At 39.1% G+C, this 15,907-nt stretch overlaps 1 protein-coding gene across 46 annotated transcripts in view; it reads right to left on the reverse strand.

Moving 5' to 3' along the window:
- Window positions 1–15,907, reverse strand: part of RIMS1 (regulating synaptic membrane exocytosis 1) — a 307,441-nt gene that overhangs the window by 230,513 nt on the left and 61,021 nt on the right. For 37 of the 46 annotated variants that reach the window (XM_074538418.1, XM_074538423.1, XM_074538440.1 and 34 more), the window contains exon 2: window positions 4,400–4,504. The exons of 8 other annotated variants lie outside the window; for them this stretch is intronic. In XM_074538418.1, the coding sequence (XP_074394519.1) occupies window positions 4,400–4,504 (105 nt within the window). The remainder of the gene's footprint in view (window positions 1–4,399; window positions 4,505–15,907) is intronic. One more of the 46 variants, XM_074538393.1, reaches the window with a different exon arrangement.

Genomic DNA, 15,907 nt, shown 5'->3' on the forward strand with positions numbered 1-15,907 from the left:
ACATGCTTGAAATTGCAGTCTATGCTAGGAATCAGCAGGGAAGGGGAAGGGGAAGGGGAAGGGGAAGGGGAAGGGGAAGGGGAAGGGGAAGGGGAAGGGGAAGGGGAAGGGGAAGGGGAAGGGGAAGGGGAAGGGGAAGGATTGCTGGTACTTAGTGTATCGCTTTACTAGCTTTTGGTAACAAAGGTAAATGCTGACAGGAGTCTCATCTGGTTCCTTGTAGCTGGAAGATGAGAATCAATACAGAATTACCAAAGAAGGAAAATTCTGAGACATGCCAGAACTAAGCCCCCCAAACTCAAACCAAAAAAATCCATAATGAAGGGAAAGCAGCAATCTCTCACTTCAAATCGCAGTTTGTAATGCAATGTAATCATTCACCCTCCAGAGGTAGTCAAGCAGCATTTTGAGTCTTGCCTTTCAGCCATTCTGAACAACTTAATTATCATCCTTTGCTAAAATGGATGCAGGAATGATGCAGGTTTAATTCTCCAGCCATGTTTTATGGTGTGTTTAGTTGTTGGTGTGAATACTGCAATTCAGTAAAGCAAGCTCAGCTACACAAAACTAAAGCTTTTTTTGCCTGTACAATAATTTTAAGAGATTTCTAAATAACAGCACTGAAATGCAGAAGGACATATTGCAAAGACTTCCAAAGATGTGGGAAGCAAAACTACTGACATTTGCAAGCCTTATATAGTAAACGTGCCTTCATCTTACATCTTTTCCAGATCTGCTCTCTCTCTTCAGCATTAGTTTCCTGCTTGTACTGCACATGTATGTGGAACAACAATTGGAAATACTTTCAAAGCACCAAATTTGATTTATTAACTAACAAAATTTATCAAATGATCACTTCATTACAGAGCATTTCCCCTTCCTATATGAAGGTTGGGGTTTACTTATAATTTAAAGCACAAATTCAGATCTTGTTTCCACAACACTTTATATATTACCAGGTATACTTAGCTTCACTGATTTATTTTACTGATACATTTTCAATTCTGCTTTATCATGTGATTCAAAGTGACAGCATATCACTGAATTCACATTTCCTGTCTGACTTTTCTGGAGTTTAGATTAATAAATATATTTGTAGTCATTATTTACACCACCACTTTGGAATTACATTTAACATCCTCCATACAACAATACATACTTACCTATAGCAGATACACTTTGCCTCTCTAAAATATTGACTTTCTATTACCACCATGAGAAAAGAAAGAATTTTAGGAAATTAATTTCTCACCCACCTACAGTTTACTCAGGACGCTAATAAAAGGCATACCAAGTTACCAAATCAATGCAGTAAAAATAGACATAATTGTTTAAATGATTATTTGTCCTTCCAATGCTTTATACTCACAATAGATGATAAATCACTTATATTTGTGACTGAATCCTATTAACACAGACATAACTAAATTATAATTACTAATTAGTTTTTTGTTTAAATGCTAGTAATATGGAGGCACTAATTAGTTTTTGTTTTAAATACTAATAATATGGAGGCAGGACTGCAAACTAAAACTGTATTTTAAAGTTACATGTGCCTTTAACACTGAGATGCAAAATTTTAAAGTGTGCGTATTTACCCAGAACACTATTAATCAATAAGCCATTTCTGTGGTGTTTTATGCTGATAAAACATTGTCTATTGCTTTTTTTGCAATAAAAATGCTAATTTTCTACAGATTTATTTTTTAAACACTGACTTATTTCTTTACCACAGGGTGGTGGTAAAGTGGTTTAACACTTTTGAACTGTTCTCTTCCTCAGATATTTTAAACCTAAAAAATAACATTTATCTTATACTCCAAAAAGATAATTGTGGTTTATAAAGATGTTTTTGTAAATTTCTTAGTTCTTTTGTCCACAGAGGACTGCAATATTTTGTTGGTCGACAGCAACAGTATTTTGATGAAGCCTTGTACGTCTCCAGCATAGATGTATAACAGACTGTCATTTCTGTCAGATCCAAAGAAATTCTCCATCTGATTAATATTGTAGGTTTTGATGTAAAAGAACTTGTTAAATAGACCATCAGAACAGTCAATTTGCTCATTTAATTGGCTCAGTACTCTTTCCTACTTCTCTTAATTGGGTGAGTAACTAGAATATAGATAATGCAGTATAAGGATAAAATAACATGCTGTGTAAATTCTGCTACAAAAAAGTGATGGTAAAACAGTTCACAATGAAGCACATTTCAATTATATAATAAAAAATATTATTATTTTTATTTTATTATTATGGCAGTGACATTGCAAGTCTCCCTGTAACTGTTCCTAGCATGAAAGAAACAGTGGGATGGTTACATTTGAAAATAACTTATTAAATCACATGGGTCTAAATGCAGAGTCAGAGCACCCAGAATAGCATTAACTCTGACCACTGAAAACAACAGATGACAATTACATGACTAGCTCATTTTTTGTACTTGCAGTCTAAGAAAAAAATTAACTGGATTTTTTTATTTTTAAAAAGCATTTCTCCTGGCTTCTACATGTCAAACTCACTGAATTATCTCTCTGAAATTGCAAGGTCCAAGTAAAAAAAAAAAATAAATGTAAAATATCAAATTACATCAAGACATGGCAGAAAAGTGGTGATAAAGGCAACCTAAGAAAATCCCCTAGACACTAAGCAGTAGAGCAATTACTGAGGCATTCTCTCCTTTTCTACTACCTAGACAGATCTCCTGATTTTCTCAGATAATACAAAGAAAATATTGTGGTCCTAGGAAACATTATCAGATGCAGACAGTATCAAACACACAGAACACCTTCTAATCTCCTTCACTGCCCTGGAAATTCAGAAAGAGAGGTCATCATTCCTCTGCTAAGAAGGAGTAAAGTCACACTGCAGAGATTTTTTTCTGTACTACAAAACCTTCCATTAAGCCAAGCTGCCTCTGTTCACTCCCTGAAGGGAAAACCTCCTCCTACAGGAAAGAGTCACAAAGGAATCTTCTCAAACAGGCTTCCTGACCAACACACATGAAGTGGTAGTACAAAGCCTCCCTCCGAGCTCAAGCTTTGTTACCATATCACTTTTTCCAAAATGACCTTTCTAAGGAGGGCTGGGCTGGTTCGCTGTGGATATGTACACTCCTGGTCGTGTCAAGTCCTGTCAGATATATCTGCCCAAACATCAAGGACTCCAGGTACAACAACGTAAAACCAAAATGTGGTCTAAGGCATCATAGCCAAACCCAGTCATTTTTTCTGCCTGACTTCTGAAACACTTTGGCTTGTGGGCATTTCTGTCTTCTTTGATAAAAAGAAATTCCCTGAATATCAGATGATATTCACAAACAGATTTACTTGACTGAAAATCCAAAATTCTTTCTAAATAACCCTTAAGGAAATATTTAAGTTGCATTACACATCATACAATTTTTTTTTCTCCTTACCTATTGTATTTAACCCATACTTATGAACTAACCAATCTGTTTTTCCCAAAAGTAATAAAAAAATCACCCCCCCCCAAATTGCTATCATTATTTCTATTTTGAAATCTAAACAAAATCCAATGATGGTAAGTGACTTGTAAGCACACAGAAAGAAAATTACAGAAGAACAACACAGAATATCCCATATAATTTCAGGTAACTCCAAAAAAAATGGTCTGCTTTTCTGTTCAGGTCCTTTATGCAGATCCCTACAGTATCTGAAGGCTATCTCTTATCCATCAAATCTAAAACCTTCACAGTTACAGATGTGATCAGCAACAAGTCCACTTCTGGACTCAAGGTACACTTAATTTAAAGTGCTTTCCAGTTCAGAATTCAAACGTGTTCCATCTGAACATATGTGTTTAAAGAAAACATGGTTGCTACTGCTATCAAAAGATTTAGAAGTCATCTATGAATAACAGCTCAAACACTACAAAACTTCATTTGAAGAAGAAATACTACACAACATTTCCCAAACTTCTGGTGTTAACTATTTTTTGGTAAAATTTTGTATTTTGTTTTCCTTTTGTGTTAACGAGTGTTGTCACACTGTTTCAAGCCTGTCACTTCATTGCAATTTGTCTTTTAATTCATTGATCTTCTAAATCAGTGAATTCCTACACCTTAAATACTACCTGAAATGTAGTTTTGGGTGCTAGCATAGAAAGATTTAAAAATATTCAGAATAGCATGAATATTCCATGTGAAATATTATCTCTCATTCATGCCTCCCTAGCTACTCTTACTAATAGATAGGGATTTTCTGTGCACTTATTCAGTGTTGCTGTTCCCCTGATCTTAAAGGTCTGCTTCACGAAGATGGATAACTTGTTCACATTTTAAAAGCAAGCTATCATCACCATCATCAGCAGAAAAGTTTCGAGGTATTAAAAAGCAAAATAATTTAAACTGCAGTAACAATACATAGTAACATATCACCATTGTTTTAAGACAGAACCATCTGACCAACTGAAAGCAGTTTTCTCCCCTGAAGCAGTTCTGAAATCATGTCTAGAAGAGTCACTAATTCCACAGGTATCCAAGCTGAAAAAACAAGAGAAAAGTAAATTGCTTATAAGCCAGTAACTCTTCTTTTAGACCAGAGCATAATGTTACTACTGCTACTATTTGATTCTCTTTCAGCATGACAAACTTTTAATCAGACAACTAGGTCCTGGAGAAGCAGGTGGCATGATGTATTTTTTTGTTGCAAATAATCAAGATAAATTATCTCTCCATAAACTCATGTGACCAAAAAAATGATGCCAAGAAATGAACTGTTTTGAGAATATAGGATGTACAGAAATACTTCCATGGTAAGTAATGCTCACAGAGCTTCACAAGAGTCTGCTTAAAGAGGGAGTTTTCCAATGTATTTACAAGATGTAAATGAGAAGCCCAGCTAAGGGCATCCTGAAGAAACAATCCTGCATGGTCCTTTCTATGGAAATTTTTAATTTCTTTATTGCTTTACCAAGCTAATAATACAGAAAATATCTGTGATTTGTCAGCTGCCCTTCATTGCACTGTAGATGTCATACACCAGACCAAGGATGCAAACCAGTAAATCCCTGCAGGGAAATACAGAAGGACCTCCTCAGAACTGTGGTCCTTCCTCCTCAACAGCAGACAAAACTTTCCAGAAAGCTTGTAAACAGCTTTCCTCTCTCCTGTCTAGGCCCCTCACAATTACAGAGGGTCTGCAAAAACATGGTAGGTTTGCAATAGGATCTTTCTTCAGGCTTTCTTGTATGCTGCAAATCAGCAACATCACAGAATCACCAAATTGTTTCGACTGGAAACGACCCTTAAGATCACTGGGAGTGGTACAGTCTCCCCTGAGCCTCCTCCTCTCCAGGCTAAACAGCCCCAGCTCCTTCAGCCACTCCTCACAGGACTTGTGCTCCAGACCCTTCACCAGCTCTGCTGCCCTTCTCTAGACAGCGCCTCAGTGTCTCAAGGCATGGCCTTACCAGTGTTAGGCACAGGGGTAAAATCCCTGCCCTGGCCCTGCTGGCCACACTATTGCTGCTTCAGGCCAGGATGCCATTGGCCTTCTTGGCCACCTGGGCACAGCTGGCTCGTGTCCAGCCACTGTTGACCAGCACTCCCAGGTCCTTTCCCACGGAGCACTCTGTACCCCCAGCATGGAGCACAGCATGGGGTTGTTGTGACCCAAGGGCAGGACACAGCATTTGACCTTGTTGAATCTCATCCCGTTGGCCCCAGGCCCACTGACCCAGCCTGTCCAGATCCCTCTGCAGTGCCTTCCTGCCCTCCATCAGATCAGTACTCCCACCCAACTTGGTGCTGGCCACAAACCCACTGAAGGTGCATTCGATTCCCTCACCCATTGACAGAGACACTAAACAGGACCGGCCCCAATGCTGAGCCCTGGGGAGCCCATAGTGACAACTGCCTGTGACTCCATTCACCACCACTCCCCTGGGCCCAGCCATCCAGTTTTATAGCCAGTGAAGAGTGCACCACCAAATCCATGGGCTGCCAGCTTCTCCAGGAGTATCCTGTGGGGGACACTGTTAAAGGCTTTACTATGTACAGGTAGACACATCCACTAAGCATGTCTCTTTGTCCCAGAAGGACCTGCCTTTTCTAAACCAAGGCTGGCTGGCCCTGATCCCCTGGTTGTCCTGCACGTACTGCCCCATGGCACTCAGAAAGGTCTGCTCTACGGCCTTCTCTGGCACCAAAGTCTGACTGACAGGCCTGCAGTTACTCAGATCCTCCTTCCAACCCTTCATGTAGATAGATGGCACATCTTTCCAGCCAGCTGTGAACTCCCTGCTTTTCCAGGACTGCTGGGAAATGACAGAAAGTGGCCCAGTGAGCGCTTTGCCAGCTCCCTCAGTACCCTCAGGTGTGTGCCACCAGGGTCCATAGGCTAAGTGGTGTAGCAGGTCACTAACAATTTCTCCAGGATTATGGAGGTATAACTGTGCTGCCCATCCTCCTCCTTTCAGCTCAGGGGTCTGGGTATCCAGAGAGTAACTGGTCTTGCTATTAAAAATCGAAGCAATAAGAACCTCTGTTTTTTCATCATCCTTTTGTCACTATGTATCATCCTGTATCCAATAGAGGCTGGAGACTATCCTTGAGCCTCCTTTTATTGCTGATTTTTTTACAGAAACACTTTTGTTGCTTTTTATGGCGCAGCCAGATTAAGTTCTGCTCAGGCCTTGGCCTACACCAAAACATGACCTAGTCTGTGCTCCAGATAAATATTACAATGGGCAAGAAGAGAAATCCAAACTACTCCTTCTACCCTAGCCTGACTGAAAAAGAAAAAAATACCAGCCAATATTAACAGATTAAAAAAAAAACTAGAAAGATCTAGGAGCAGCTGAGGACATTTTCACAGTTATTTTGGCAGAATATGATCTTTTCCATCCACGTCTGTTTTGCTCTGGTGGAGCAACAGCCCTTGCAGCGCTCTGCTCTCCTCCACCTCAGAGCTGCCTTATCAGCTCCAGCTCCCACAGAACACAAGAGCCCCACCCGTATTGCTGAAGTGCCCTCCCTCCCTTCAGGTGCCTGGATGGCCTCACAGGGCACCTGCTCATTTCTCACCAGCTGATGGGGTTTGGACTGCCTAAGCTGAAGAGGCCTTTGGGACAGACCTTGAGCACTACAGCCATGAGCAAAAAGAGCATAAACTAAAGCATGGGGGATTGAAGCATTGAGTGACAGCTGCCAGACTATTCAGAAAAGAGCAGCTGATATTCCAATGAGAATGATGCCTGATTCTTACCCACCTTAACTGTGTAGTATTAATTCAGTATTATTTGTCCTTTTTGAGACTTTATTCTTCTTTTGTTGTTTGTACTAATAATTCAATGTTTTTCCTTTCACTGTGCTACATAAATTATCCTTTGTACTGAATAAAGGTATACAGTAAATACTAAATGGAAAAAATGCAAAGTCAAAGAAAATAGGAAAGCAGCAAGATATAGAAATGGGATTACCTTCAAAACCTAGAATGAAAAACTGGATCAAAATGGCATGCAGGACAAAGTGAGGAGTGTTTTTTCACAGTCTTGCACACTCCAAAGATTTACCTTCAGTCAAGGAAAAAAAATGTTAAAGTTTGTTTTGTAGAAGAATTACAAAACAGATCTCTCTCAGCACCTCCTTCACCATACACACCACAAGACAGTGATAAATAGGACAGGACAAGAAGTGATTGGCACAGACTCCATGGATAAACTTAATAATTTAAGAGCAAGAGAAAACCACCATTGTTCACAATACCATATTTTGGTGCATTTAGATGAGATGCATTCAGAAATCTGTCTGTATGGCAGATGTCCCATGAAAGAGCCTGGAACAAAAAGCTTGTTTTAGAAATGGGCTAACAAGCTACTCAATTCTGAGTCAGTGACTGGCTGTTCGGGGACAATGTCTTAGATTGCCTGGTACCATATTTTATCTGAACTCTAGGGTACTGTCAACTGCTCTAAATTTATTCTGGCTTTGGGTTTTACATCTCAGTATACTCAGGTTCATTTTTTTACAAGGCACTAGAAATAAAAGCCGCTACAATATGGGCCCTCTTCTAAGAGGATTTGTTTTATGAATTGGCAACTGATTTTTCAAAAAATTGAAGAGATATTAAAAAGAAGAGACATCTCTTCTTCATTTGGAGAGACATCTCCAATCACTTCACCTTTACCTAAGTCATTAAACCCAAAATCATGGAGAGCTAAGAAGCATTAACTACTCTTTATCACTTTTTTTTTAAATTTTATATGCATGATATGAATTATATTTTTTAATTTATTTTTTTTTCCCGGGGGATGGAATCAAAGCTATACACGATTTTTACCCAGCAGCTTCAGTTTTTCAGCGCACTGAAGCATCATCACTGATTATAAATTCAGCAAGTCACATGCTTTACTACTTCCATATTTCTGGTCTCAGTGATGAGAGCTGGACATTATTTGGGCAAACTACAGAAGGAGTTTTCCCCTTCTCATCTCTCTGTGGAGGAGCAATGGCTTCACTTTCTGCCTACAAAAGTCCATGCATGCCCACAGATGTGAAGAGTGACCGCTGAGTGCCTCGGGTGGCCGGAGCAGGTGCGGGAAGGCGCGTCAGAGGATTCACTGCACGCGCACGGTGCTCCCGTGTGCTCTCTTCTTCACAGACTCCACTGACTCCACAGTGAGTGTGAAACATCCCTGCACTCCACGTGGACATCTGGCTGATTGCTAACACATTGTAATTATTTGTCTGGGATTCCTAGGTGTCTCACAATTCAGTCAGCCAAGTCAGGAAGGGCAGCAGCCCCACAAACGTCCCACAGAAAACTGCCAATTCCTTCCTTCCCCATCTCAACCCCAACCTGAATGACACTTTTTAATATTACACCTCAGCAATCTATCGGAAAAAAACGATGAAAGGGATGGTTTCTGTTTATATGGAAGACTACAACTGGCAGGGGGAAATGGATTTTTCTTTTAAGCCCTTTGGTAGGAAAGGGAATTCTACGAATGGAGCACAACGTTGCCATAGGAAGCTTGTGGTAATGCAGGATTTTAACCCAGGGTTTACATTTAAAATTCTTCAGGTCTGGAAGAGTCTAAACCTTAGTCTAACCCTTAGCACATCAGGCCTGACACCCTGAATCATAGTATGATGACAGTACATGATTTATCAAAAAAATATTTAATCCACAGATGCACAGAGCCTTCACCTACAGGTTGTCTGGAGAACTCACTTACTCAGTTGTGGTTTCTAGATGTTAAGTTCATGCCAAGTACCCTTACTCCCAGTAGACAGAAGGATTACAATTCAGGTCCCCATATTTATACAAGATTTATACAACTAGGAATCTAAAATAAACATGATTTTCTTCAAAACTTAAAAATCTTTGCTCTAGAAATTTGTTAGAAAAAATTATATAAAAGGTGCATTTATTCTGATTACACCTTTCCCCTTCCTTCCACTTGAGAATTAAAAAGTAGCCATTTCTAATCATTACATGGAATTGAACATTTTTTTGCAGAATTTTGACAGATTGGTAGATTTATACTTTCTAAGCAAAAACCCTATATCAAAGGAGTTAGAAACCACACATATTTCCATTCACAACAGTGTATGCCTTCATTCTTCCTACTCCCTAGCCTTTGCATACTCTTTCCACTTTCTCATGTGTGCCCCTGGACATTCAAAATTATTCTTCACAATGCAGCAAATACAATTTTTCCTGCATCTATATCAGCTTTTCTTTTTTTTTTTTTGGTTATTCATTTTTTTTCTCTGTAGCAAAGAACTGTTGAGACTGCAACACTTTCTACAACAAGGCCAGTCTTCAACATTAGCTTAGAATACATGAACAGAATGGACATTTTTGTACTTGATGTTCATCAAAGTTCTCTCAGATCAGACAATATTATCATCTTTCCCTCCATCATGTGACAGGACTGTGGCTTATGTTTATGTCACTCACACTATGAAAAAAAGCCAGGCTATCACTTTCCAGCTCCATACATTTGCAGAAAAGCAGATAGAGGTTTCCCAAAACCCACACACTACTGAGAGACTAAGCTCTATGCTTGTCAGATTATATTAAATAGTAAATATAAACAGAAAGAACTTCAAAAGGATTTGGCCTGTCTTCCACTAGTTCATACAAACCCAAAATGGAAAAGGTGCTTATAGGGTGCATACAAGGTCAGGCTGTAATTTCTGAATCTCAAGGAGGGTAATAGCTGCCTTTCCCATCAGCTCAGCTGTCAGAGAGGGCTGGGTGCTAGAAGCAGGCCAGGGAACCCTGCTGTGGCATAAACTGTGCTGCTCTCAGCCAGCACATTCAGGCACTGCCTTGCCCCCACGTCAGAAATTCCTCCTCATCTCCAGTTCTACTGGAGACAATTCTGCAGTAACTTCTAGAATCAATCAGATGAAGACTCTCCAATTCAAAAACAAGCAGCTAGTTTGTTTACCTCAATAGGCTCCACTACCCTTCTCAAAACCACACAAGGAGATTTTAGCTGTCTTAAAACTCTATCTACGCTACTGTAACACAAGAAGATAGGGTCAGAGTAGTAAAGGATTTTGAACCAGATTACATGGCAGTTCCAACAGAATAAGCTAAGAAAACAGCTCTTACTGTGGAGAGTTTCTTTATGGTTCTCCTGAAAGCCTCCAAATACATTTTCCCTGGAAATCTCCATTACAGCCATACAAGACAGAACTGCAAGGGGAAGCATGCATAAACATGTATTGTCTTCACACAGAAACAGGTCCTTTGGGAATGATTTTTGAAAGTATTCATGCTTAAAGGGATGTTTTGGAGAGACTTCAGTAAAGAGTCTGTCTGAATTTTTAAGTTCTTAAACACTGTCCAGATTTTTGCCCTTGCATTTAGGCTACAGCAAATGACAGAACACACAGCTACCTAGAAAGATGGAAAAGTTACTTGGCTTATGAAATAAAGTTCACTAGTCTATCTCGCAATGGTTTGTTCATATATAGGGAGATTTGATTCCTGTGACTTTACTCATCCACATTAGAGCCAGTCCCTTTGTGGTTCTTGCATAGCCAGGAGAAAAAGGCACATGGAGGAATATCACATTTGTTGTCCATATTTACTTTAGACTGAGCCACAGGGAATCTAGATACAGAGTTTCCTATTCCTTTCAATTAACCAGCTTTTTTTTTTCATAACCAACCACCCTAGAAGAAGCCAGTGATGTTGCAGATGTTCATACATAGCTTGAGGCATCCTATTTTAGCTGTCTGGATGGCAACTGAGTACAAGTCAGTTAGCCAGTACTACCAGCTCTTTCATGTTTTCCCATTTTCACATGAAAGCAAAGCAGAAAACCACAGTAGTAGGTAGAAGCAATTTGTGAAAATCTGCACTGACACAAGTTATTGGTTAGAATGTGTGCTGGCAGCAAAGATAAAACACAAATGTTTCTGCATGTAGGTTTCTCAGCCTTGCAGCAGCCATGGCACTTCTGTCACAGAGGCATTTGTATATTTTTTGGGTTTTTTATTGTTCCAAGACAAGGAATCAACAGGACTTTGATTTTTCTGATCTAATAAATCTATTTCTGTAGTTAGTTGTTAGCACTGGACTCTAAGAACAACATATAAGCACGAAAAATACTTTACTGGGTTGGGTAAACGTTCCATCCAGTCCTATATTTTGGGTCTAATACTAATAAAAGATGGTAGATGAGGCTGCATAAGGAAAGCACTTGAGCTGCTCAGCTTGGCATAGCCCTTTCCCTTCATTCTCCAGAAGCATCCACTGCTGTTGTTTGGGGGATGCAAAAATAAGACGGTCCTCCCAAAAAATTGAGAGGATATTAGCTATATCTGAAATGCCACAGAAAGCTGTAGCATGCTACATGGGGAAGTTGCCAAGTTAAAAATAGAAACTGCCAATCTGACTACAGCTGTGAGATGCATTTCACTGACAGACTGGCTTTTATCTCTTTTATTTAAAAGGATGAATCTCTTAAAAAATCCTCAACATTGTAAAATGTTATCTACTTTGGAACACCAAAACCTGCAGTGCTGACTGCAGAGAGAAATTAAAAGCAACCCAGTGTATTGCAATGCATGTACTCATCAGCAGTAGGTCAGCACAAAGTACTGTGATGGATCTGCTGCTGCTCCTACTTTCCTACTTTCTCACTGTTGCAATAAAAGGGATCATTAGGAATCTAAAAGGGTATCTTTAATGGCTGGATGCTCAATTCCTAAAGTGGGACTAGCCTGTGTGGGTTTGAGAGTCTTTTCAGGGCACCACATTCCCCTACATCATGTTTAGAGCTGTACATAAACAGTTATACATCACTCATCTCTAATATCAGCTGCTCTCCAGTAACAGACGAGGACTTCAAGCCAGCCTCCAAATATCACCGAGCTGAATGGGCTTCAAATGAACAGACAATACATTACCTGAAACTTCCAAAAGATGAAATATCAGTAAGGTGCAATGCAAGCTTACGTTTGATTTCTTTCCTCTATTCTGAAATGTGTCTTAAAATCAAAAAGAGATGGCTTTAAAATTTGCGTTTGTACAGCACTTCATTTTTCAAAATGCAAGGAACCAAGCACACTCATTTAACACCCACATAATCTTATGAACAGATATTTTTAAGCATCTGTAAATCACTTTGACACAGCAAGTTAATTGTACATGTATGTATGGATAAGAAAGGCATCAAACCCCTTGCATGATGCTGAACTTGAGCAACTGGCCACTTCTCCATCTCAGAAGAGGAAACCAGTCTACTGCAGGAAAGCGTATTTACTGGTGCATGAGACTCTGCCAGTCCGCTCTATGAGAAAAAGTAACGCACCTGGAGAAGTCTCACCTCCAGCCTGATCTTGCATACACTGATCTCTCAGCAGGTCACATAGAATATTCTTTCTTCAAGTGTGTAGTTTTCTTTGATGTACATAAATTACACTTGTTAATACTAATGAGAGCACTGAGAAATTCTTGAGAACAAAGAGAAACCAGAGCCGCAGGGGATATGCACTCACTCCTACTGAAAACAGCGACTGCTGTAGTTTGAGTTGCCTCAACTACAACATGAAGCTTCCTCAAAAGGAGATAAAGCATACATGCACTTTCATTGGAACACTGCCATAGTGATGTTTGGCTTATATATATTTTAGTCAGAGCTTCTGAAAAAGCTTCAAAGAGCCTACAGTGCACAATTTAATTAGCAATTTATTAAAGAGAGAGTGGGGTCACTTTTAAATTCTGCCATCTGATAAGGAACTAACACATTCATTGCCTTCTAAACCATACAGAGACTGCTCCAGAACCTAATTTCAAATGAAATCTCCTAGCCCAGCATTATATTCTTCCTGACCATGCTTAGAGCAGTACTGGACACAGAAGTGCATCTGCAAATAGGTCAAATACAGGAAATTCAAGAGTGACCATTCCATTTCTCAATGAAGATTTTTGGTTCTGTAAGGGAGTAAGTGTTTTGGGTTTAGGACCCTAAGCCTCAACTTAACAATCAAGGTGCTTCTGCTTTCAGGTGAACTCCTTACATTTAAATGCAATGGCAGCCTGGACATAAACCCAGCCTAAAATACCATGTCCCAGCCAGGTGTAGATCAGCCTGCAGTGACAGCTCTGCAGCTTTCTGACAAGCTGGGAAATGCATAGGCCAAACTAGAAGAGAGAGAACAGCTGATACAATAGCTTTTACTCACATCAAGTTTTGAATAAATCAGATTTGTAAATTCAAATTGAAGTCTTTCAAGCTGCTGTAACTGACACACTTTGGATAAAAAGATAAAATAAAATCTTGTCGAGACCATCTAGGAGATTGGCAGACATTGCAGCGACGGGAAAAATATAGATGCAGCAGTTTTTAGAGTGAGAACATAAAGGATGGCTTGCTGCTTCTGACACAGTCTCTTCTTGAAATTAAACGTTTGCTGTCATTTTTGTCTCAAAATTATGAAGTACAATAATATACTCCGTACTTACCTCAAAATTTCCCTTTTATCTCTGGATCAAGACCCATTAATTTCCTAAAACTGCTTATTTTAAAGGCATACTCCAGAGGTGTCATAAACTAGAGGGCACTCCTTGAAAGTGATTTATCGTCTTTACCTAAACAACATTAGATATCCATGTTCACAATCCACTGTAGGCTTGAGAAGAAAATAATTGAAACATTTTTCTTTATTCTAAGCAGCCCCTTTTAATTAGATGCATTTAGCACACATCTTCTCATTACATTCATCATACCATATTTGAGCAGCTTCTCAAATCGCCTGTGATTGCACAAACTCGTCTTCGGCAAGAGCCTGAAAGGCGGCTGCTGCCACTGGCTCCACCTCTCAGCTCTGCAGCTTTTTATGAATGACTAGCAATCACTGACAATGAATGACTGCCAACTGCCCACTCAACCCTTTCTACTCTTCCCTGCACGTACATACTAGAGAAGCAAACAAGCGTCGTGACTGCAAATGAGCCTTCAGCACACTTTCCAATATACGACATTCATCTTTCAAAACAGGAACTAAATGTTCTTCCGGATACTTAGAGTATAGAAATTAAATATTAAAAGCTTATGCAACATCCTTTTTCTTTCTTCCTTTTTTTTCTTTTTTTTTTATCAACCAGATAACTTTTTAAGCATTTAATCAAAGTGAAATTGTCTTTTTCTGAATGCTTCACTGCTTCAGCAACAAACAGGAAAACTGGAATTAAAGAGCCCTCACCTACTTCCAGCAAACTGAGATTTATCTGCAGCCAAAACACAAAAATCTTTTCGTTGTTTTGAAATACTATTTGGTAAGGTTTCAACATAAAAGATACCTTCTATACTGAAAGTAGTTACTTATATAAAACAATTTTCTTAATTTAATGGATACATTTAAAAAATCAGCACTATTTTGCTGGTTTATTACAATTAGAATGGCCTAAAAAAAACATTAAATGTCACAGCTGCTATTATAGCCTGATCAATCTAAATTTGTGGCTGTAAGCAGAGGGTAAAAACCCACACAGAAGAAACATTTTAATTACAGAATAGCTACTAGGAGAGCTAGTCAAGAGCTAGGAGAGCTAATTGAGACGTCACTCACTGCATGCTCTGAAAAGGCTCTGTAATAACTGAAAATTAAAATAAAATAAAATAAAATAAAATAAAACAAAATAAAATAAAATAAAATAAAATAAAATAAAATAAAATAAAATAAAATAAAAATAATGCAAGGTATGCTCTATTGCCTACTGCTTAAGTTGCCCTTTCAGTGCTTGCCACCCTGCAGCCCAATATTGCCACTTTCAGGAACAAGTTGTTACTCAGGCTTTGCACTGAGTTTTCAAGGCTTCAGGACAAACACTTGTCAGACCTGCTTTGTCTGAACTTCCCTTGGCCTGTCTTCTGCTTGGCTTGACTAAGTTTAGCTACAGCAGCAAATAACAGACCTTTGTATCTCCTGTTATCTAGAAGAGAAATCAGGACATATTTGGGACATGCAAAGAGGAATGAACATGAGCAGGATGTAATTAGCATACTCAGAAATATGAAAGCAGCACAGGTACTGCAGTGCCTTCACTGGGCATTATTCAATCAGGACAAATATAAAGGATCTAGAACAGAAACATATAAAGTTGTCAGAAGATTCTGTGTTCAATGTCCTGAAGTCTAACAGTTATCAAGAATAGACTTGAAGATGTAATTTAACACATTGGAAACTTTTACACTATGTTTCAGCATAATTATTGCTAAATAATGATCATGAATCACAGGTAAAGGCTGGGGGAGGATGGGAGGGACTTGGAACCTGAAGGGATCTTGTCAGTATCCTTAAAATAGCAGCAAATTTAAGTAATTTAATGCACTAACAAGTGTTTTAATGTAAACGTGATGATAACCAAATACAGTACACGGGCTGCAAATCCCATTCTCCATATACTTTCCCTAA

Source organism: Zonotrichia albicollis, chromosome 3, assembly GCF_047830755.1.
Source record: "Zonotrichia albicollis isolate bZonAlb1 chromosome 3, bZonAlb1.hap1, whole genome shotgun sequence".
NCBI lineage: Eukaryota > Metazoa > Chordata > Aves > Passeriformes > Passerellidae > Zonotrichia > Zonotrichia albicollis.